General features: G+C 38.9%; 1 protein-coding gene across 1 annotated transcript; it reads left to right on the top strand.

Moving 5' to 3' along the window:
* Positions 1-1,019: 1,019 nt before the first annotated feature.
* Positions 1,020-19,743, top strand: LOC149029092 (electron carrier/iron ion-binding protein). Its single transcript, XM_089140347.1, has 5 exons — positions 1,020-1,294; positions 16,453-16,514; positions 17,031-17,121; positions 17,664-17,784; positions 18,028-19,743. The coding sequence occupies exons 1-5, from the start codon at positions 1,119-1,121 to the stop codon at positions 18,754-18,756; spliced, it is 1,179 nt and encodes a 392-aa protein (XP_088996473.1). The 5' UTR covers positions 1,020-1,118; the 3' UTR covers positions 18,757-19,743.
* Positions 19,744-24,943: the final 5,200 nt, after the last annotated feature.

The raw sequence follows: 24,943 nt of genomic DNA, 5'->3' as shown, positions 1-24,943 counted from the left end.
ACCGGATCCAGAAGATGGCTTGCTGAAGAAGAAAACTGATTCAGCTACAAGCACGCCCTAATCCTACTTATGGATTAGGGTAATTACCCTAATGATGGCAGACTCGAATTGACGGCTGCGGATAATCATTATCGAAGGGATAATCATCACATAACTTAAAGGTTATCTCAGGTTTCCTCTACTAGTCCAAACTAGTAGAAGTCTATTGCTCAACGGATCTAACTGTTAAGATCCAACGACTACCCGAAGAAGGCTCAAGTGCATCCAACGAAGGAGATTCGAAGGTACACTCTATATAAACCTCACTACCATACGAGGTGAGGGGATCAAAAACACACAATCTGAGACTCAGGTTCAGATACATACTGATAGACTTAAACTATCAGCGCCCTGCTATCTAGATCACCTTTCACAGTTCTTCATTCCTTAGCTCTGTGCTTCTAGCAGAGCCGTTTGTGATTAAGTTCATCAACTGACTTAGCCTTCGGAGGTGGACTCCCGACCCCAACGGTCGGGCCACATCTGACGCTTTCGTTTTGCAGGTCATCACGAGGAGATCTAAGGGCTGAGCAGATTTTGGTCGCATCACAACCAAAACTCTAAGCTCACTCTGATTGAACTCCATTACTAGCATTTTAGAAGCTCTAGAGAGCTCTAAAAACACCATCGACACTATACTGACTAAATCGTCAGAGATGAGACGCCGATCAAGACGATCGGCTCCGTTTCTTACTGGTATTCTGTCTTTTTCAGGAGTGAGAGGTTGATCGATTGAAGAGCAAACCAGATCGAATCAGATCTGAGGAGTTCGGTGCGGCACACTACGGTTCGAGGCGATCGGCAGAAATAGCACCAACACACATGAGGGTTAAATCAACTGATTTAATCCAAGAGTCGAAAGCATTTTGAGGGCATCTAGCTCAAGCTGCAACGAAACCCGAATCTTTGAGCCGACCCGATACGAAGATGCAAAGTTGTAAACAAACTCCTCCACAACCAGACCGCAGTTGGTTATGGTTATATGATGCTTCGTAACGACCAATGAATCGACGAAAATACTTTTCAGGTGACAAGTTCTGGTTTGAAGTCTCATAGAAGAAAGACAAAGATCACCGAAAATGGCGGCCTCTGCGCCGGTCCCAAGCAGTAGTAACGACATCGCCACCACTACAGTCAGCGTCAATGGCACCATCGCAGCAGCCGCCACTTTACAGCGTTCCGACGCACCGAAGCAGAACCTTCGTGGCCTTAACAAGCCCAAGTGCTCCAAGTGCGGCAACGTCGCTCGTTCCAGGTTTCTCTCACTTCATTGTTACCCTTTTATGAAGAACAAGCGAATTGTGAATCTACATTCCTTAGGAAACCCTAATGTTTCTTTCTAGGGCACCTTTTTCTCTGATGTTGTTCGTCACTCGAAAATTTGTTTTCTGTAAGTCAATTTGATTCGATGCCTATAACGTTGTTGACATAATTCGTTGAATCAAGCTATATTTTCTGTTTTCTTTCTCTCCACCTCATGCGAACTTGTTTATCAGTGTATGCTCATCTTCTTTCCTGGGTATCTCCCTGCATCGAGCGAACACAACTGAAGCTTTTACTTGCTAATGTGTGTTCCTTTCTTACGATATAATTGATAAAATTCCTCCTGGGTTAGCTCCCCGTGCATTATTGAGACTGTGATCCTCTATTTGGATGGTACTGTCATATCTGAATTTGTATACCGTATATTTCGTCATGGGTGTTTCAGGACGTTTTACATTTTCTCTTCTGGTGACTTATTGCCAGAGAGTTCTCTAAACCTCACAGAATCAATTTGATATTTTACCCCCGGAAAAAAAAAAAGAAAAGAATCAATTTAATATAGGTCAATTTAATTAGCTGGATGAAAAAGTGAACTTACAAACTTACCATTAGTTTAGTTGGAAGGGTTGATTTATATATTGTACGCAGCTCATGTGTTACCAGGACCATCCTTGGTTCTTTAACCTACTTAGAAACAAAAACTTTTTAACAACTCACTGTCGGAATAAAATCTGCAGAGGAGTCTTGATGTGACTTAGTCAAGGCATCGTTGTAGATTAGTACTGTTTTGTAACCATTGAGTTCGTTGTTATCGTTGGGGGAGATCGGAACCTGATGATCAAATTAGAGTGTGAAAATTTGAAACTAGTAGCCTACCTTCTTGTGGACTGTAATAGCCTGCCATCATGGGATGTTGGCATTAGTTAGCGCAGATCCTTAAAAGAGTACTTATCATTTCGTTGTGTCTCTCTAGATTGAGTCATTGATGGGGCAAACTCGATGTCATACTGTGGAATGATCCAATGAGGGACTCAAGATTTCTACTCTATATGTAACTCTTCCAACTTCTCCCACTAAGGAAGTTGAGGTGATGCAGTTACACTGTCCTTGACTGACCCAAACCCATTTGGTTTCCATGTGAAGATGAACAAGTTTAATCAGGACTTTGGGTTCAGTTAGGTGATTTACTTTATTTATTGGGTTTTTATTAGCTAAGATTTGTTCTTGTAATTTTTTATATTTAATGTTGATAGGTTATTTAGTGATATAGTTGTATTAGGATTTTAATTTTAGTTAAAATTTAAATTCTAGTTCTCAGCACCGAATGATTAGATCTGAAGAATGAATCTATTGTTGCTTGAAATCATCATTTGGGTTGACTGCTTCTATGAGCTTCTCTTCTTCTTCTTTCTCTTTTTTTAAGTTATTTCCTTCACTGTTGATGCTCTGTTCTTGGGTAACAGTTGCAGCCATGTGTGAGTAACTGATCTTTGTTGTACACCATCTCTTTAGATTAGAGTTTTGGGTTGCTGAACAACCTTCGAGGCCAGTTATAACGTTAGATCCCTATTCTCAGAGCCCTCTATTACCCCAATATTCTGTTGCATCTCAGACCTGCACCTCCATTGTTACTGCTGATCCACATTTAGTTCAGAGAAAAAAACATGCTTCACTTGCTGTTTGGGGTTTGGTATTTCTTTTTAAAGATTTGAAAACCCCAAGTCAATTAGGCTTGCTTGAGGGAGGTTTTCCTTCAATTCCTATATTTCTACTGGTTCTGTTGTTGAAATGTAAGGAAGAAGACAAACTTCTTAATGTAGTACTGTATTTGATTGGTCAAAACAGTAGCCAAATAGGACCTTTCACAGGGAATCAAGTTCAGATTTGATAGACTTAAGAGGAGGCAGAATTTAGATGTGAAAGAGAGCTGAAACTAGAGTGGTATTATGAGGATAATAACATAATAATACGGGCGGAATAGATCTTCAAAACAGGAGCAGAAATATGATGAAGAAATTGAAAGGACAATACGAGGGAATTGAGAATAACAATGTAACACCTGGGCTTCACACCGCAAGGTGGATCGATTGGATCGAACACCAACCTACCTTGATCAAACACAAGGATTCTTCATAAAGAAGGAATGCTAACAAAGCAATTTGATTTCAATTGACGAGTTGTGTTTTCACCTCTTACATAAGTCTCTTTATATAACATTCTAAAGAGACATAAACATTAATGGTAACATCCAACTACTAGCTAACACTACCTACCTATTAATAATTCAACTACTACCTAACTATTGATAAAGGAAAACTCTTTTGACAATGAGTTCTTTTATTTTCAAACCACAACCCCTTTTATTGACTTTTCAAAAACTAGACTTGGGCTCAGCTCTAGACTATGAAGTTTAACATATGTGGGCTAACTTTAACCCACTAAAACAGTCTTAGCCTATGAAAGCCATGGGCTGATTCAGGTGATGGCTTTAGGCCTTTGATGGGCCTAACCCAATGGGCTTTTTATCCCTTAATTATGTCTTTAATTCTGCATCAACTCTCCCCGGCTTGAAAACATTCGTCTCCAACAAATGAATGAATGACGTGTAACGTTCATACAAATCGGGATCGAGTTTATTGAAATCATCAGCATGAATCCAAGTACTGTCATGTTGTGGACGATTCTTCCATTTGATGAGGAAAGCATGGTATGCCATGACGAGTGGTTTTGTAAGAGTCATCCAAAACCTCCTCAATAATGTCAGTGATTGGTGGCTTGAGTTGGGGCAGCGTCAACATTTGTTCAGTGTCTCCATCATCAAAGTGATGTCCTACATAAAGATGTTAGTCAACCACGTTGAAGGCAATGCTTATGTTCATATCTAACATGGCATCAAGCTGCGGTATAGGAAACCTATACCCAACTGTAATTTTATTGATTGCTTGATTGTCCACACACTTATGCCATGAGCCGTCCTTCTTTGGAGTGAGTAATGTCGGTACAACACATGGACTTAAGCTCTTTTGAATGAATCCTTTATGTAGTGACTCATCCACCTATTGTTTGAATTCATTGTGCTCTGCTAGGCTAAGGTGATAGGCCGGTAGGTTTGGTAACACCGAACCCGATACCAAATCAGTGGCATGCAGATTATCGCGCATAAGAGGTAGCTCATTAGGCAACTCATCAGGAACCACCTTAGGATAATCAAAAAGTAACTCTTTGATAAGTGGAGGGAATGTCACCTTAGGTTGAGGGGTAACTTCTCTTGTAACAAGAGCCAATACCAGCCTTGTGTTATGGCTAGTGTGAATGAACTCTTGGTGTTCAAGCTTTACCTTTTGAGAGTCACCAACATGCTCATTAAATGTAGGTTGTTCTCTAGTGAAATAACTTCGTATGTGCTCTTCGAGGGTTGGTAGCACAACTGGAATCCTTTGGGGCCCTCTTCCTATATTCATCCGGGTAGGAAAGTTGGCTATAAAGTGAGTTGGTTGGGATTCTTCACCAAGTGGAGGGTGTGGAGCATGAGTAGAGGCAACAACTCTTAACCTCCATTGTTGAGAACCTCTCTTCCACTTGCTTGTGGCTTGTAGTGATTTGGTTGCTCAATTGTTGCAACATCCCCATCATTGCTGCCATAAGGTCAGTATCCAATCCAAAGTTTCACTCCCTGTCATACCTCTGATACCAAATAATGTAGTATTGTATTTAATTGATCAAAACAGTAGCCAAATAGGACATTTCACAGGGAATCAAGTTCAGATTTGATAGACTTAAGAGGAGGCATAATTTAGATGGGAAAGAGGGCTGAAACTAGAATGGTATTATGAGGATAATAACATCACAATATGGGCTGAATAGATATTCTAAATAGGGGCAGAAATATGATGAAGAAATTGAAAGGACAATATGAGGGAATTGGGAATAACAATGTCACACCCAGGCTTCACACCGCAAAGTGGATCGATTGGATCGAACACCAACCTACCTTGATCAAACACAAGGATTCTTCATAAAGAAGGAATGCTAACAAAGCAATTTGATTTCAATTGATGAGTTGTGTCTTCACCTCTTACATAAATCTCTTTATATAGCGTTCTAAAGAGACATAAACATTAATGGTAACATTCAACCACTAGCTAACACCACCTACCCTATTAATAACTCAACTACTACCTAACTCTTGACAAAAGAAAACTCTTTTGACAATGAGTTCTTTTACTTTCAAACCACAGCCCATTTTATTGACTTTTCAAAACTAGACTTGGGCTTAGGTCTAGACTATGAAGTTTAACATATGTGGGCTAACTTTAACCCACTAAGCCCATGAAAGCCATGGGCTAATTCAGGTGAGAGCTTTAGGCATTTGATGGGCCTAACCCAATGGGTTTTTTCTTCCTTAAATATGTCTTTAATTTTGCATCACTTCTTTCCAACAAAACCTCTCTCTCTCTCTCTCTCTCTCTCTCTCTCTCTCTCTCTATTTGTTCTTTCTTTAACTTTCCAAGTGTACCATAACTTTTGTATTTATTCCCCTATTATCTCTATTCTATTTACTACCAAGTTTTACCCTTCTCATTTTCTACATGACTTCTCCTTTGTTCTTTCTTGTGATATTTATCTCCATAAAACTACCAATTACCCTATATAAGATCCCCTTCAATTCCAACACTGGTGTCCCATTATAACCTTCTATTATTTACCATTCTGCCATTGCTCGTATTAGGATGTAATGTTTCACTGCTTGTGCTTATTTCTAGAGTTTTGTACAATTGGGTATGCCTATAAACAATCCTAGTTGAGTTTTTTGAACCCTAGATCTGCTTCATGTGGGAGTCACACAACTTCACCACCCATTTTAAAATGGATTGGTAGTGCTATTGTGGCAGTGAAATGCTATGTCAGCCAAACTTGCATAAGATAAGCGCTGTAGTTATTTAATGCCCAATTTCTGTAATGTTCAGTGGGTGTAGGCTTCGAATTGGATGTGGTGATTAGGATTGTGGGTTTATATCTTCTGGAAGAGTATTGCCTTAAGCAGTTGATTTATGTGATCTTTGTCAAAGCTTTTGGATTGATGAGACCCAAGTGGGGATTAATACCAAATTAGAATCATGGAGAGTAGCTTTGGAATCAAAAGGCTTTAAACTTAGTAGATCGAAGACAGAATATCTAGTTTGTAACTTTAGTCATGATCGGGCAAATAATGAGGTGGTGATACTTGACGATAAAGAGATTCCTCAGAGTGATTGTTTTAGGTACCTAGGTTCAATCATAAGTAAAAGAGGTGATTTAGAGGATGAGGTTTCCCAAAGAATTAAAATAGGGTGGATGAAGTGGAGAGGTGTGTCCGGGGTCTTATGTGATTGGCGTATTCCATTAAAGCTTAAAGGAAAATTTTATAGGACCGTTGTTCGACCAGTTATGATGTACGATGCAGAGTGTTGGGCTGTTAAAAAGAATCCTATAGATAAACTCAGTGTAGCAGAATGAGGATGCTAAGATGGATGAGTGGCAAAACTAGGATGGATAAGATAAGAAATGATCATATTAGAGTTGGTCTGGGAGTTGCTCCCATAAGTGATAAGCTTCGAGAGAGTCATTTGAGGTGGCACGGCCACGTTCAACGGAGACCTATAAATGCCCATGTACGGAGAAGTGATATTATCCAGATTGAAGGAACTAGAAGAGTTAGGGGTAGACCTAAGATAACCTTAGGAGAAGTGGTGAGAAATGATATGTATAGCTTAGGCCTTGTATCTAGCATGGCCTCGAACATAACTGATTGGAGGGCAAGAATCCATGTAGCCGACCCCATTTAGTTGGGACAAGGCTTGTTGTTGTTGTTGTTTGTCAAAGCTTTTGAGTGCTGCTGGTTTTGGAGTAACTTTCATTTTGTTGGTACACATGATTGGGAGATGTTGTAGTTCCCAAGTGTGTCATGGTCCTGGAGCTTGCTTTATCGGCTCCTGTGCTAGATGTTAGGGAGTCGAACTCTTGGATGTAATCAGTTATAGACATGGTACCTTGTTTTAGTTTGTGGAACTGCTCCTGGCGTCTTGCTTTGTAATGCTCTAAAAGGTTCCTCTCTTTTAGTTCTTTCCTAATTTGTTTCCAAGTGGTTGGTTCTTTACCTTCATTGTAGAGTTCTCTTTCCATCGTTTTCCACCAATCGCTAGCTGCTCTTACCAATTTGGCTTTAACTAGCCTTATCTTCCTGTCTTCAAATAGGTTATACCAGTCGAAGTAATCATCAAGGGTAGCTCTTTCAGTCATAGAAAATTAGGGGATCCAGCTAACCCTTGAACTCCTTCAGCTCATACTTCACCTTATGGTGGTTGGCGCCTCTTCTCTGATCCTAGACTCCAGTGAAGTAGGACGAGTGTGCTCCTCTAGTGATGGTTGTGCTGCTTGGGGCCTTCTTGGTTGTTAGTCTTCCACGTCATACCTATCGTTCATAGGGTTGTCATGTTTGGACTCTCTGGTGTGTCCATTCTTGTCTCTGGAGCTCTTGGGGTGGTATGGCTCAGCATCTTCCTCTTCTCTATACCTCTGGGCTCCACTAGCTTCTTCTTTGTGGGGTATATAAACCTACGAGTTTAGCTTTGGTGGTGGCATCTCCATTCCTTTCCCGCTCTAGCTGAGCCACCCTTGTATTTAGATCTGCAACTTTATTCACTAAACTTCTAGTTTTACCATAATCTCTTGTTGGGTCCTCAAGATTTGTTCATTCTGTTTAGAAATCGCTGGTTCATCCATTGCTTTAGGGGTGTCAACGGTTTAGGGCAGTTTCAGATTGGGCTTGACGGCTTCGGATAAAAACATCAAAGCCCAAACACGGACCATTTGCAAAATAGCGTTTCGGTTCGATTTTGGTCTGGTGCGGTTTGCATTCGGGTTGGCTAATGGTTTGGACTAATAGTTTGGATTCGGGTTGGGTCCATTTTGAGACCATTACCAATCCGTTATGAAACCTTTACCATTTTAAAGTTAAAAATTTATGTGGGTGTTAGATCTTGTCTCTTGGGCTAAAGGTCCAAACAAAACCACTCTCTTTAACTTGTGTTCCTCTTTTTAATGAGTAAAATAAATGTAAAATCTTATTTAAAAAAAAAACACATGGGATGCTAATATAGAATCTTAAATAGATACAAAATATCATTTTAGTGGAAAAAAATCATTAATTGTTATGAAAAGGTGAAAATGAAACATGTACGTTTAGCATAAAAATTTCAAAATGAAAGCCATAGCTCCCAAAGATTAGGCGAGAATAAAAAGTTGAAACCAAAAGATTACTGAATGGTGGGCATGATCTAGCTAAGATCTTAGTGGCTGAGAAGATAGCAACAGAATGGTCCCAGATTTGATGAGAATTGCGATCACTAACACAATAGTCAACAAAACTTATTCACATAGTTATCTCACATTTGAGGTTCTGGAGAGAAAGGGTATTCATGCCAACAAGATGGAGAAACTGAGAAAGGGACAATGTAATTGTAAAGATAAAATTGTAAAAGGGTAAAAGCTAAAAACTAAAAACTAAAAACCAGCATAATTATAACGGTTCGGTTTGGGTAATAGTTTGGTGTATTTGGTTTGGGATAATGGGCCACTAATGGGTTGGCTTGAGCCAGCCCAACGGTTTTTAACCCCTCAGCCCATACCCGTCCAATAAGCTTTGGTTTGTTTTGGTTCAGCTATAATGGGCTGGTTCGGTTCGGTCTAAACTTTTCGGGCTACAATTTGACACCCTTAGATTGTTTTGATACCAAATTGATCTAACCCAATTCTAGGGTTAAGGATTCTTTGAAATAATTCCTTAGAATTTAGGGGAAGCCCAGAATTTTCTTTATTGAACCAGGAGTTGGATACCTGATCCTAGGGTTTAACAAAAGCTAATGGGATGATTTAAGGTAACAAAGATTCATAGGGATGATTTTGAGACACCAAAAATCACCCTAGGGTTGAAAGAGAATAAAGGGGGTTGATCTTAGGTGGGGAAGTGTTTAACAAAATTAATATTGAGTGATTAGGGGAGGTCTTTGGGACGATGAAAAAGGGATGAATCAAGAGATGGATGATGAAAAAGGGATGAATCAAGAGATGGGATGGTTTCTTGGGTTTCTTGAATGGATCTTGGGCAGTTTTTTTATTCTTTTCTTTCTATCTCTTCTTTCTTTTCTTTTCTTTCTTGTCTATTTTCTTTCTTCTCTTTCTTTTTCGTTTTCAGTCTTGCCGCAAGTCAGAGAAGGGGAAAGAGAGGGGCCAAAAGAGAAAAGAAAGGTGGGAGGGGGTGCCACAAGGGTTAGGGGAGGGTTTAAGGGTGTTCCAGGGGGTGTGGGAGGGGTCCTTAGGGGCTGCGATGGTGGGGAGGGGTTTCTAGTACTGTGATGGGAAGGGAAGGGGTAGGGGAGGGCTGCAAGTGAGAGAGGAGGAAGGGGAAGGGGGCTGGGGTGCCGTACTTACTTGAGAAGGCTGCTGTTGATGAAAGAATGCTGCTGAAATTGAAGAAAGATGCTTCTAATTCTGCCATGACCCTCCCAAGAAAGCCACGACTTGTTTCCCACAATATTCTTGACTTTTTATTCAATTCAGTCTCCTTTACAATGAGAGGAATGGCCTATTTAGCCTTACACATGGAGAGAAAGAGTTAAGACTCTATCTAGGAAATAAGGACTGACTCAACTGGGGTTTCCTTTATAGACTAAGATCCTCCTTACACTTTAGGTAAATAACAACCACACAATTTAAGTTGTTTAACTTGTACTAAAAGACCTAATTACCCACAAGGAATCTTAGTATAAAATAGATCTCCAGTGGCACTAGAAGTCACTTGACTGACTCAAACAAGGAAGTAAAAAAAGATTTGGACTCCAGAAAATAAAAATAAAAATTCTGAAATCAAAATCATTAATTAATTATGAGGAGAAATGACCAATTTGCCCCTAGAGTGTTTGGCCAGTCCCTAGTTGCACTGTGTTGGGGGCTTTGGGGGCAAATTAGGGTTTTGACCAGGGGGGATTTTGTATCACAACATGTGTTGGATTTTTGTTCAGCAAGAGGGCAGGAATATAGTGAGAGAGGAAGTGGTCAGCATCCTTAGGACAAAACAGGATGCATTTAGAAGTAGGATTTCCCTCATTGATATATGTAATCTGCGACCTTAATATCCTTGGACTTAGCATCCTTGTAGCCCGCCATTGTAGATACAGGAAGAAGGCTATCTTTTTAGCCCACAGAATTATTCACCATTATTTCTTAACAGAAGATTTCTTGAGAGTTGTGATTTTCCTATTGCCATTGGTCCACCATATTTTGCCTACACAACTGTTCTTGTGTTTTTTCCCCCCCTCTTTTTCTTTCGTGATTCCTTCTTTTCTTGCAAATGTTTTATATTATTTGGTCAAAGTGACTTTTTTTGTCTGTCAGTGACCCTATTTAAGTCAATACCTGCTCCTTCTTGGGTTTGCATGACTCCTCTCAGTCCACAACATCCAGTTAGTTTCCTACTTCAATTCAGATTACAGTAAGTTAGTCTGAACTTGTTTCCATGAACACTTGAAGCTGGGACCACGGATAAAGATTGAAAGTGGAAATAGTTACTAGAAAGGTCTGACAAGAGTTATGTTGCCCACTTTTGATACAATATGTAGTTTGTGTCCACTCACATTTTCTATAATTTCCCAAGTGGAAGCTATGGATCCTTTGTTTTCATAAGAAGCGCCCCCCCTTCTCTCTCTCTCCCCCTCCCTCCTTCAATCCCTTTATTTCTGGTGGGAAGCACAAATGAACTGATGGAATAAGACCAACCCATACTGAAAACTGGCTGGTAGATGATCAACATCTGGCACTTCAGTTATGGTGCACTTTTACTTTCAGAGTGATTTATGTTCATCTATAGAGAAATAGTGGCCAATATTATGCAAAGAATTAGAAAGATGGGATAAAAAGAGGGTTGAGATCATCTGTCCACATCTATCCCTTCAGATGTAGCAGCAATTTTACTTTAGGAGCATTGTGATATTATACAAAGAAGTGAATATGCTGGATGAAATAGAGGATATGTAATCAGGGTCGTCAGGCCTAAGATGGCCCAAAACAACCTCCTGGGCTTGCGGCAACGAGGCCTGGCCGAATGCTCTAAGGGATATTTGGTTCATTTTAATGCCCCTAGGGTGGCCCAAGTACAATAATATTCCTACCTCTTGAGGAGTCTAAAGGTATTTTGTTTTCATTAATTGTTCATGCCATGGTTAAGATAATTGGGAGTCCTAGTTAGAATATATTTGCAAGGTTCCTTTTAGCTAATTAGTATTTCATTATTTTATTATTTTTTGCGGTCCTAGTTAGTTGGCAATTACTTATTTAGTTTACTAGTGTTTTGAAGATTCTTTCTTGTGGCTACACGTAGTTGAGTCCAATTAGGTTTTCAAGATTGAGTCCAAGTCTAATTTCTTTAATGTAAGGCTATATATTGCTACCCACCTCCTTGTGAAGAATCAGTTGAAGATTAATGCAGATTAAAGGCTTGGAGTCATGGGCAGCTGCCTCGCGACCTGGGCTGGGAAGTTTAAGTGAATTTCTGAAATTTCCAGCGTTGTTCTTGGTGATCACCTTCTTCAACTCAAGTGCAACAGCAGCCTCCTAAACCAGTAAGTGCATGCCGGCCTTCCTCCCCTTTCCCCAGCCCATGCAAGAACAACCACACCCCCTCCCCTCCATTGCAAGACCTCCACATCCCTCCCCTTTCTCTTGCACCTTCCTACAGCACATCCCCAATCCTGTGGCATCCCCGAGAAACCTCTCCCACCCCTCCTAAACCCTGCAGTAGCATCTCTTGCCCCTCTTCCTCATTCCCTCTGCCTTCTTACCCCTTCTTTATCTTGCGGCAGCATTAGAGAAGAAAGAAAAATAGAAAAAAAGTAAGGAAAATAAAGGAGACAAGATCTAGGTTCTTGAAGAATCCCTAGAATCCATCCCTTACCTAACCGCAAACTTCCCTATCCCCCTTCTCCCTAATTGTTAAACCCTTACCTCCTCGCATCACGCAAGTTGAACTGTTTTCCTTCCAAAGCCCCCCCCTCTAAGGGTTTTAACAAAACTTATCTCATCTCAAACCCAACACATTGATTTTTTAAAACCCTAATCCATCCAATTTATCCCCAACTCATTTAGGTTTTGTTGACTGAGCTTTCTCCATATCTTTTCCCAAAACCCTAACCTTCCAAATTTCATTATCAGACCCATCCCATCAAGACGTGTTAAAAACCTAAACTCCCCATACCCAAGGTATAAATTTCCAAACAAATCCATCTCATCTATGGGTCTTTCTCTTCTCAAATTATCCATCACTCTCTCCAAAATCATCCCAAAGCCATACCCAAATCATCCCATAGCTCTAACCCTAACCTTATAGAGAGCCGATTTATTAGCTGGTTTTCAGTAAAGAAAGATACAGAAGGCTAAGCCAGGCCCTGGGTTACATCAAGAGGGGTGCATCCAGAGTGTTGTTGATCAGCTTCTCTATAAAACTCAAAATTGAACATTTTTTAAGTTAATTACATGTCCATGATGTAGGACAGCCCTAGATAGTAGAATCTAAGGTATCCTACAAAAGGGATAATTAGGACACTAGGAGGGTATGGGGATGGGCATTGCACAGCACACACTTACTAACAGCAAGAAATAATTGAAGCAGGATTTATTTTCATCAAGTAACAGTGTTAGTAATGTGTAAAGTAGCCTATAGCCCAAGGAGAAAAATCAGATATCAAGCATGCTGAACCCTCACAATTAGGTAAGGGGCATTGGGGCATTGCATTCAAAATAACAAGAACCACTATAGCAGGTCATAAAGATCGATCTTTCATTCAATTTGAGATAAAATATTATATTAAATGCTAAAACCCTAACCCAAATCCAAGCCAACACTAACAGGGCATCAAATAGGCATCACAGTGCATGTAGTTCTGAAGCTAGCAATCTCAAATAAATAGAGTAAACAAAACAGCAAGGTACTGCTATAGAGGAGAGAAAAAGAGGGACTGGAAGAGAAGAAAACAGAAAATTCTATTGGCAGAAAACTGCAGCAATTAATATCGAACAGAAAAAATGGAAAAAAGTGGAAGAAGGGGGCTGAATGCAAAGCCTGCCGTTGGGATGGCAGGAATTAACTCCTGTAGAGAATAAGGTTGTGAAGAAAGGACACTAGAAAAGAGAGGGCCAATAGGGCTGCAACAGGAAGAAAAGAAAAGCCAACGGCAGCCAAGGCTGCCTTACAGAAGGTAAGGAGGGAAGAAGAAAGAAGAGGGAAGAAAAAAAATAATGGCAGTAAATTCCTGCCGTGAGTTTGTGGGAACAAGGAAGAAGGGGAATCCAGCAAAAGGAATTGCTGGACTGGGAAGGGGAGGGTAAATGATGCAATCTAGGGTCTGGGCCAACATTCAGGATCCTCTCTAGTGAACCAGCAGTACAATTAGGGTAAAAAAAACTATTGTTCTAGGTGAAGTCTTGGCGGACAGCAGCTCAGGGTTAAGTTTAGGGTATGGCCAAGGGTTGTTTTCTTGTTTTTCTGTAACCAAGTTGGTTTAGGACTCTTAAGGTGTAGGGCAGGGTTAGGGTTTAGAGGGAGGCTAGAGAAGTTATAGGAAGGGTAATCCTAAAAGGGTTTAGGGTTTGGTTGAGGGATTAGGGAGATATTAGAGTTTAAGTGAAATTAGGGTTTAAGGTTGCTAGAGAAGAAGATGAAGTGCAGGAAATTCCTGCAATTAAGAGGGATGGGGCTGTGTAGGGCTTTAGAAGTAGGTAAAGAGAGGAGAGAAGTACATTTCTAAGGGAGGGTAATAGGGGAAAGGGGATGGGGGTGCTGCTGCCGTAGGGAAGGAGAAGGGTCGAGGGATGAATTGCGCAGGGGTTATGGAGGGGTGTTAGGGTTGGGGAGGGGATAGAGAATGGGCTTACTTGATAGGGAAGAAGTGCCTCCAAACTGGTTCTGAATTTGATGAACTCTCTGATTGCCGCAAGCTTGCAGAAGCTGAAAAATAACTGGAAAATTCATATCCCTAAAAAAGCCCATGTTTGTGGGATTGCTTCCCACAACTCGAAGTTTGCTGATTTGTGGGGCTTTTTATGGCCTTCCAATTGAGGGAAACCAACTAAGACTCAACTTAGAGAATTCAATTACAAGTCAACAACTTTAAAGGGACTCTCAAAACAACTAAAAAAGAGTCTTATAGAGAACTCCTGATCAAAGATAACTTGCAAAATAAACCGCTAACTTCTAGACGGAATTCTGCTTGAAAATTGGATTTCATTTGGGATTGCTATTTAGACAATGACTATTCAATAACTTGATCAAAACAAAATCAAAATTAAAAAAAAAAATAGATGCAGACTAATAACAGCATTCTGCACCTAGCTAGTCCTAGTGGGCTCCAAAAGAGGGGTAAATGATGAAAATACCCCCAGTCATATTCGGGTAGGTGCTGCATGGTCTGGGGGTTGTTATGGGCTTAAAATTTGAAGTTCCCTATGCTTGCTGATCCTGGTTTCATCAGCTCTCTGCTTCTTGAAAACATTCATTACTTGATGAGTGTGCTTATCATGTAGTGGATCAATCCTTAGAGATCTTCCATGTCAACTCTTCCTCGAATCTTGCAGTGATGAGGAAATAGCATGGTTGCACCATTCCAAGCAATACTTCGTCAAAGTGGGATTGCGAGGAATATAGTCTTGGAGGCTTGGGGCCTTTCTTCAAAGAACCCTGGGGGCATGTTAGATTTGATATGCTCTGGCTCAAAATCAGTAGTAAAAATTTGACCTTGAATCTTGTAGTGTGGTGGAGAAACAACTTGTAAAGAGCAGCATGAACTATTCCTTGGTGGAACTTTGGCAATATATGAACACTAGGAATGAACTCCTCAACTTTCGGAACTTTCTTTTCGAAGAACCATAGGGGCATATGACAAATTCAACATACTCATACTCAATATCGGGTAGCCATGTCCATGGAGTCTTCTTTAGGAACCTCCCCAGCTGGTGTTGCTGCTTCGACCATGTCTTTGTAGCCTTTTGTAGCTCCTTTAGCTGTCACATCTTTGTCATTAAGGGAGGAGGTTGCCGCTGGATCCAAGAGGGAGAATTGGCGCTGCTTCTTTCTCTCTTTCATTCTCTAATTCATATACTTTAATGATGCCCTTATATGTTTAAATAATAAAAGAAAAGAAACCTTAGAAAGACAAACCCTTAATGAAAAATTAGATAAGCTTCCAAGAATGCCCTTACACTTCCCTTACACTTAAAACATAAAAATAAATGCAAAAAAGGTGGTCCTATGGGTCCAGGAGACCCTCTACACATACGTAAGCATAGTGGTCAAGGCGACTCCAAGCAAGGGATGAGGCATCGCCTAGGTGACAAAGCGAGATACCAGGTTACCTTGACCCAACGAAGGACCAAGACACCTAGGCGTCGCGTTGATAACTATGTATGTAACAACTGGAAGTCCTCAAAATTCTTTGCCAAACCAGATCAAAGGGTTTCGAGGTGGTGAACAATGGGGGTACATGTGATGTCCCCATCAATCCATCAATCCAGAAACTCATCTGAGGTGGCATTGGCATGGGCATGTGCATGTGCTATGGAGGCCTGTGAATGCACTCCACTACGGGGAAAGTGATTTATTTTTGAGTTGGAGGAGTCAAGAAGAATGCTTGAGATACTCCTAAATAAGCTTTAGAAGAAGTGATAAAAGAAGGAAATATATAGCTTAGCAATGTGATCTTGACTCTTTATATAGAACTGTTTGAACAATACGATTCATGCAGCCAACTCAATTTAGTTGAGGATGAAGCTGGTGCTGGGGGGGGGGGGAATTTTCCTATGCAACCTTATCCAGCAATTTTGCTGAGAATCTGTTTCAATGCTGAATTGAGTCACCTTGTTTTTTCTTCTATGCTGATACAGCCTCACAAGGCCAAGAGGAAGATATTGAACCATGTATTGACATCCTGGAAGCATGAATAAATTTATGACATCATATACTACCTAAAATATAGACGTATCCAGATTCTTCATTGCATTATAAACATCAGATGAAGATCTCCTCTTGTCAATGGTTCTCTGATTGAGCTAACCATTAATATGCAGGTGTCCATACCAGTCATGCAAAAGCTGCTGTGCAAAAGCCCAAAATCCATGTCATATACACGGTATGTAACCTGTTGGTGATGATGCGGTTGCTTTCTTTCGGATGCAATTTTTTTTATGTGAAAGTTGGATCATGAACTTGATGGGTAACTTTCTATTCCGAATGGCCGGAGACTGATTGAAGTATCCAGTGATGAAGATTCTGGATAGCCCATCAGAAGAACAATTCAGATAGTCCATGGTCCAGTATCATGTATAACTGTAAAATAGGCATTTTATAGTGTGACTTTGGTGGTTGCTTTTGTTTAGGCAGTGAATCAAGTTCAGGAAGTGCTTTTGAGTAAGACTGTCTCCTGTTGTTATCAACATTTTCTCCTGCTTAGATGACGAGAGATTCACATTATGTATCAAATGATGCCCAGAGAAACAATAGTTTTCCTTCTGTCTTCATCATTAGATAACGGGGAATTGTCTATTCATGGCCTAGTAGATTTTGCAATTTCTGATGTTTCATAAGTTCTGCTGGAATTATGTGCTGAAGATGAGCAATTTAATTGTTTTTTGATTTTGCATTGCAGTTCTGAAAGCAAATGCAACTTTTCCAGACAAGACACCGTCGTCAAGCTCTCCTATGTTTAATCAGCAGTCGGCAGAGGTGTCTTCCACGAGGTAAGACATGGAATTTCTGTATCTGACTCCCTCGGAACTGCAGAATGACTTGCATTGTGAGCTTAGTTCCTGGATATGCGGTTACTCAAGCTAAAAGTATGCATTTGGTCTAACCGAGTTAAAAATCATGACAGATGAAAATATGAAGCCTTTAGTTTCAGAGTCTGCATAGACATTGATGATTCCGGAAATGGTATCTGATACAGTGATTAAATCTGGCTGCTTAGTTTTAATAGGAGTGCAACCAATTTCTAGCAACTCCCCCGCTCTTTCTGCCTCTCTTTTAACTATTAGCATCTAAATCAGTGGCTTTTTTTTTTGGTGGGGGGGGGGGGGGAAGGGCGGCGGGTTGGGAAGGTAAATCCAGTCGTTTTTCTGGTTATTTGTTTCAGATCTGTTTTTCTCAATACTGCTTTTCCAAAGAGATCTCCTCGCAAATAATTTTTGTTTGAATTTTTTAATCTGCTCAGGATATTGCTCACCAAGCAAAAGTTTTCTGGGTGAATTTCCTGGTTTTGAGCTTTTCTGTTTTGTGTTTCCAGTTCTGGACTTGGTTTTAGGGCCTCACTGAGGGCCTCTTCAATTCGACAACTTTCCAACAACTTTGCACAATTCAATGGAGCCCAAGTTCCACTCCGTTCAAGGAGGCCGCTCACTAGAAAGGTTGACATACTATGGCTGGTTACTATCTGGTTACAGCTCCAACACCCCCCCCCCCCCCAAAAAAAAAAAAAAAAAAAAAAAAAAAAAAAAAGAAGAAAAGAAAAGAAAAGAAAAAGAAAAAGAAAAGAAAAGGAAAACACACTCACAGAGACTGTAATCCTTTCCTCTTTTTCTCATCTTCGGTTATGAACATTATTTATTCTAGTTCAACCTTTGAGCTGGACATCCTTATCTGTGTTTCAGGATGCTGCGGTTATAAATCAGTGGAGGTTTTCCAAGCTGAAGGAGTACAAGGAACGAAACATTGAAGCTGAAAATGAAGCTTTTGATAGATACATGCAGAATGTAGGATTATTGGAGGAAGTCTTCCCTTTAAGTTTTTCTGGGGAAGAAACAGCTGCAGATATGTTGCATCCATTTGAACTTACCTTGAGTTCTGGAGAAGATGGAGAAGATAGCACAGAGATAATGATCTCAAGGTTAAAAATTAGGTTTAATTCAAATCAAGGAAGAAAAGATGCCTTCAGATGGAAACTAAGAGAACTCGTCGACGGGGGATTGAAGAAGTTGCAGAAGTCAGAGTGCAGTTATGAGGAGGGACAAGCCACTGTTGATGATATGGATGACCAAAAGGAGCATAAGAGGCCAAAGCGATCAAAAGATTGGCAAGCTGAAAGGGTTTCAAAAGTAAATGATCTTATTGATAAATTGACTAAGGCTAGAAATGAGGAGGATTTGAAATCCTGTTTAGTGATGAAGTCAAAGTTGTTTAATCAGTTTGGGATAGCTGATCTGACACCAACGAAGGAGGTTGAGATTCTTAAGGAGACAAATGAAGAAGATAATCCCGCACCCAAGCAAGTATCAGATAAAAGTCTGCCTAGATTGTATACAGAGGTTGAAATTAATCCAGAAATCTTATCCAGTGTTGACTTGCATTTTTCTTCTCTTGATCAAATAGGAATTCTTTGATATTAAGGTGGGAATTGAACTGTACAACCTCGAAGTTATATGGAGTTGGGCAGCCACCTTGGAAGATGTATGATTAACCTTGATAAGGTAGAAAGTTGTTGATATGGAGGTGGGGATGCGAGTGTACAACCTGGAAGTTTCATAGAGATGGGCAGCTAGCTTGAAAGATGTATCATTGACCTGAAGGTTGCTTCAAGCTGTGATTGGTTTATCATGAGGATCGAAGTTTTGTTGGTCTCAAATGAATTCATTAGTTGATTATCATGCTGTGGTGTTGTGGACTAAGTTTATTGTGTTCCCAGAAAGCTCAGTTATGGATATGAGATGGTTCTGACATAGAGTTATTGTTGTAAATTCACCTTCTTAACTGCCATTCTTGCAAAAATGTGTAGTATTTGCATAAAAATTCGCAATTATAGATTTTCTTCCTTTCTTTCAGAAATTTGAGTACCTTTTGTTTCAGTGCTTAATGGGGTTATATGCTTAAAGTTGCCAGTGTTTAATGATGCCCAGATGATTATGGATAGCTGTTCTTGTTCTTCGATTTGTTTGCTTTATCGAATTGTATAGAAAAGGTGTATAAGAATTTATCAATGAACTGTATCAGCAGTTCGAATTCAATTTCGATAAGGTTACAGCTTGCAAATGGATCCAATTTTGCCTGTGACAGCTGACTATGGAGTTTATTAATTACATGCTCAAGGCACAGAATAAAACGCCCTTCAATGTCTGAAGAGAAGTCCAGTCAGTTGTGCTGGATTGAACACAGGCTGGTACTGGTTTGTTTGATGGGGATTCCAAACTTGTTCTTATGTTTGAATTCTCAAGCCAATGGGTTTGATGTTTGAACTTGGGCTGTGCTGTCAAAAGGAAAAGGTCGAGCAAACATGGAAACTGGTTCCTAATTAATTGTTAATCCAAATAGAAAACTCTGAGCAACTTCAATCAAGGTCAACAAAACCCTGCATGCCTATACCCAGATCATTGACCCTCATTTTTCTTCTCTCTCCCAAGGTTTGACTTTCAAAGAGAGACTTAAGGCAGGTTTTTCAGTGACTGGTGAAGATGTCAACAGCAAGAAAGAGACCTCCAAATTACCCTTGTGTTCTCTTCTTTGAAGTCTCTCTCACATGCTCTCCATTCTTTCAAGAAAGCCCAACATGGAATCAAGAAAATATCATGCCTTGGAAGGTTATTTCTCAAAAAAAAAAAAAAACAACTTAAATTTGATGCCTTATTTTAGGGAATTCATATGCTTAGAACAGTTATCTTTCAATGGAAGTCATTTTAGTTTTGGATGCGTAGGTGGCTGTGGTTCCCCCATTAAGAAGAATCCAAGGACAAGCTTAAAAGCACAGACCATCATGACAAGGGAATTCCATCTTTCTTATTACTTTGTGAAGCTCTTCCTTTAAACCCCGTTTGATTTGGTGGGTACCTTCATGGGGGCAGTAGTGCTTTTGTTGCTTTATTCTTCTCCTACTCCTATTCCTCACCTTTCTTTGTGGTGCTCTTCTCTTTCCACGACACACTTCTTTCAAAACTGGCCTTTCAATGCTGCAATTCTTTTGCCTATGCTCATCATCTACACGTCTAAAGATCTACTTTTCAAAGGCCAACTGGATCAACCACATTACATTTGCAATCAATGTTTTCATGATCTTTCATCAAGATTCCTTCAAATTGTGGATTGATTAGCAGTGGTGGGTGGGCGGGCGCGCGCCGTGCTGTGCCGATCGAAAATAAATATTCTTAGTTAACCACTAATTCCATATCAAGTATAGGGAAACTAGAACATACCAGTTTCCTAAGTAATGCTAAGTTTGGTATGCATTTTTGAAACACATTCTAAGGATCATACCAAGCACACCCATCATTTCTTAGAATGTATTCCAAGAATGCATGACAAACACAGCTGAAGAACCTGTTCTTTTTGGTACATGTGCTAAACAACTCACATGCCTAGCTACCCCAAGTGCCCCACTTCAAATCCTCCCCCACCTTGATTTTAAACTACTGAACCAACTGAATTAGACTGAGTTCATCCGATCTGGCGATTCATGGAACTGATGAATGATGATTCCTTGCCTGATTTGGAGTTTTTAATCAATGCAGCCCATCCTTCTAGGAGGGCACAAAGAAAGAGAAGAAAAGGCTAAATGATTCCCAGTTCCTTTTGTGAAGCATTCATGAAACGCTTCTTGATTTGAACAAGCTTATAGATGATCAATGATATCTACATGTCATAGATATAGTTTATAAAGCTGTTCAGAAAATCATATTCACCCAAAAAAAGGAGGAAAACAATTTAGAAAGCAAGAAAAAAGAAGAAAAGAAAGATAGTGAAATCACATGATAATGGCATCTTCTCAAGGTTGAAAGTAGAGACATAATAATAATTATTTAATGGCATGATAATTTGGGGGTTTAATATTTAATGCTCCAAACCATATTAGATAGAGATGCATGACCCATCTTCACTGGTTATGAGTGATTTGATTCTTTTTAAGATTTTTACAGATGCAGGTGTGGGTTATCAATCCCATCTCAAGACTAGAGCCATTCCACCCAGAAAAGTGACTTCTCTAATATTGGTTCACAGTGAAGTGAAGAATCATGCTTGTCTGCAACTTTTTTCACAATGTGTTTGCATAAATGCGCCACTGAAGTACTTTGCCACTACTTGGTGGTTGAGCTATATATATATATGTTCATACGAACAAGCTAGGATATTGTTTCACAAGCTTTTCAAGTTTGTACTACTAGCGTATTACAGTGCCACCCACTGTTGGTGTTGTACATGATTTTGGAGCTGAGGTCCCCTTTCTCTCCAATATTATTAGTGTCTTAGTACAAGTTCTCCTAAAATGGCCTTGTACCCCTCATGAAACTCATTGATTCTTGAATCACTTCCTTTCAATATGGTCCAAATGTGATAAGATCTATATCAATTTTTACCACCTTTCATGGACCCTACAAGGGTTCCTCCAGCCCACCAAAAATTTAAAAAAATAAAAAATAAAAAATAAAAAAATCAACCTTTCACACCAAACTTTGTCCATTTCAAAACCATGATAGCAAGATGGTCCAACAAGAACAGCTTATTATCCTAATCTCATGAAATTAGGGGATGATTGATACATTGTCAGCTCCTACATGTTTATGTTTAATGGTCAAAAGAAAGTGGTTGCATCAACCATATATAGATGATATTAAGTCCTAAACTTGTTGCGTTTTCAGAAGGATTTATATTCGAATAATCATCCAAACAAGAAAACTCCAACTTCAATCAGGCTGTCACAAGTCTTACATCTTAATCGATGTAGCGTGAATCTCGGCCCTTGATTGCACCTTCCTATCTTCATAATGAATTACAAGAAAACTAAGCAATAATCAAATATTATCAAATATAATATAATATAATTGTTTGTGTTTAATGTGAACTCCAAGTGTTGAGCATATATATACATATTAAATTTCTTTTGAATTGGGTATAGTTAGCTAGAGGATTATTTTTCTTTAATCCATGAGTCACTTGCCTTCCCAAACAAGTATAGAAAGGAGAATCAAATGCTGATAGTAACTACTTTTGCAAAAATACAAAAGGACTTAATTTAGGAGATGAGAGAGATCGAGATGCGTATATATCCTTGTATGAACATGCTATGAAAGTCCTGTTGGCATTTTCTAAAGCCAATAAAAGAAAAAGAACATTGGAATCTAGAGAGAGAGAGAGAGAAAGTCCATGGTGGCAAATAAAAGAAAGCAACATGGGAATATGCGTGGCGTGACGAATAATACCACCAAAGGCTGATTGATTCTATATCAATTTACCATTAAACCGACGGTGTTGACCCAAGAACAATCTTCATCGATAAATGTCATTTTCGAATGAAAATCCACACATATGTCTATGTCTAGATATATATATTTCAAATCGTAATGGTATGGTAGAAGTCATAGTGCCGATTGCCAACTTGACGCAATACTCTACATGCACCTTTATCTGGACTTTGAAACCAATGATGTCAAAAGCACTAATAGGTAGTCCTTATTAGTGCTTTTTGCATTAGAAAGGGAATATATTTTTGTGTATAGTTAGGGATAGATTGATCAGCCAGAACCTCAAGACCTAATCCAACTTGAAGGAAACTATATATTTAAAGGTTACTACATGTTGTGCTCTTACTCCCAAGCCACCTTTGAAACTAGAGAGACAAAAAAAAAAAAAAAAGTGTCACCTCCCACCCTAGCTTTATAATTAATAAAGAGAGAATCAATTAAACCTTTTGTTATGTTGGCTTGGGAAGATGATCATCCTGATCAGTTGAAGTGTTAGGGGTAATCCACTACTGTGATTTTTTTTTTTTTTTTAAATGTTTAATTAGATTAAAATAGAGAGTGAGTGAGGAAGCAGAAGTGATCTAAGTAGGTGTATTTGCATTTTGATGTGTCTAGAAAGAAGTCACATCACATGTATGGCACATGCAGTGTCACGTATGTATGGTCACCCTAGCTAGTTGATATTTTATGTTTTATGGTTTTGAAGGTGTTTATCCATATGCCATGGAAGTACACTGTTTGAGAACATGGTGCTTTCTCTGAAACTCAGTTTTTTTAACCTTCATTATGGAAATAGAGATTTGTGATAGGTATTACTTAAGTAGAGATGCTAATTAAGTGTTTGATGAAACTTGGGGAATTGATGAGAGAGAGAGAGGAACATGTTCTCGGAGAACAAAAGATTGAGTACTAGGTGTTTGTTAAAACTGTTCATTTTTATACATACAAAAAAGAAAAGAAAAAAGAACTAGTGAGAAAATTAAGAACAGTTTTTGCAAAAAACATTAAGTCCTATTCTGTTGCAAGAAAAGAAAATTGATAAAATAGTTTCTGTGATGGTCTCTCGAGACCACCAACCCCACTCATATTATTAACCCTCATTCCCTTGCTCTAAAAGTAAAATTTTAAAATTATTAATCCAACTAGAAATGTTTCTATATAAAATTTATCAAATTCTCATTTCTAAAGAAAGAATAACCTTTCAACTAAACTGATAAACCTAATGAAAATATTACTAAATGCATATTAAAGAACCCTTTAATAAATCATTATAAGTATTTTATTTTTATTTTTTAATAAACCATCATAAGAACCTAAATCCATGTAATTTTATTTTGAATTTTCTTACTGAAACTATCTAAATACCTAGACTAAGTAGGTGACTTTAATGACATGATCTGTAGATAGAGATTTCCTTCATTTAAGGTTAATGTATAGATAAAGATAGCATATATGATTATACTAAGATATGCCAAAGAAGCAAAGCAGCAACGTGGAGGCCAAGTGAAGGAATCCTGACATGAACCATTGCTTGGATTTTGTACCAAGGGAGAGATTATTCTTATATATATATATATATGCTCCTTCTATTCATAATTCATAATTCATGTTGGTTGGAGAGAGAAAGTGGTGAGGGGGGATGCATTGACCCCAGTGGCATCTCAAAGGGAAAATATATAATCTCTCCTATATATAATTCACATTCATGTCTTCACATCTTTCCTTTTCTAGCAAATAAATTAAAAAAAAGAATGATTAATTTGAAGGTTCATGACCAAAACATTAATAGGTGCAAGACTGGAACTAGATGGTTTTGGAAGATTTTCCTTTTCCATGACAGTTACATGTTTTGTTTTACAATTTAAACTTGAGTGGCAGCCCTAGAAGCCCCTTTAAATTATAGATTTTAACCTTTTTTTTTAATTATATATTTTGTTGCAAATAATAGAAATTAGGTAATCACCTTTCTCTTTGTTCTATGCTTTTACTTGTGATCATTCAAAATAAATTAAAAAAAAAGTTCCTAAAAATGCAAATGTCACATGAGACGTAATAGTGTAAGGGCTATTATTTTCTAAATGACTAGTTTGGTGATAAGATGAGATTTATAATCCATTTTCAAAAAGAAGTTTGATCACAAGCATTTTGACTATTCAATTATGAGACTTTTCTTTGACATTATGTTCTCAATTTTTAGAATCGAATGGAAAATATAACAAAAGGTTGATCCATCACAATGTCCGTGAGTTCAATGTAGGAGCTGATTTTTTGGCGAGTAGTCATACTTCTAATTATGAATTGTATTATATTTTCATAGATCTCTCAAGGGTCCTCTCCAATACTA

This window comes from Hakea prostrata, chromosome 1, assembly GCF_041222555.1.
Source record: "Hakea prostrata isolate BN-2017 chromosome 1, UWA_Hpros_2, whole genome shotgun sequence".
Classification (NCBI taxonomy): domain Eukaryota; kingdom Viridiplantae; phylum Streptophyta; class Magnoliopsida; order Proteales; family Proteaceae; genus Hakea; species Hakea prostrata.
This window is presented reverse-complemented; position numbering and strand designations above follow the sequence as displayed.

Coding starts and splice junctions, on each gene's coding strand:
- LOC149029092 (XM_089140347.1), top strand. CDS start 1,119: ATGGCGGCCTCTGCGCCGGTCCCAAGCAGTAGTAACGACATCGCCACC. Junction 1,295..16,452: donor GGCAACGTCGCTCGTTCCAG/GTTTCTCTCACT, acceptor ATTAATATGCAG/GTGTCCATACCAGTCATGCA. Junction 16,515..17,030: donor AAATCCATGTCATATACACG/GTATGTAACCTG, acceptor TTTGCATTGCAG/TTCTGAAAGCAAATGCAACT.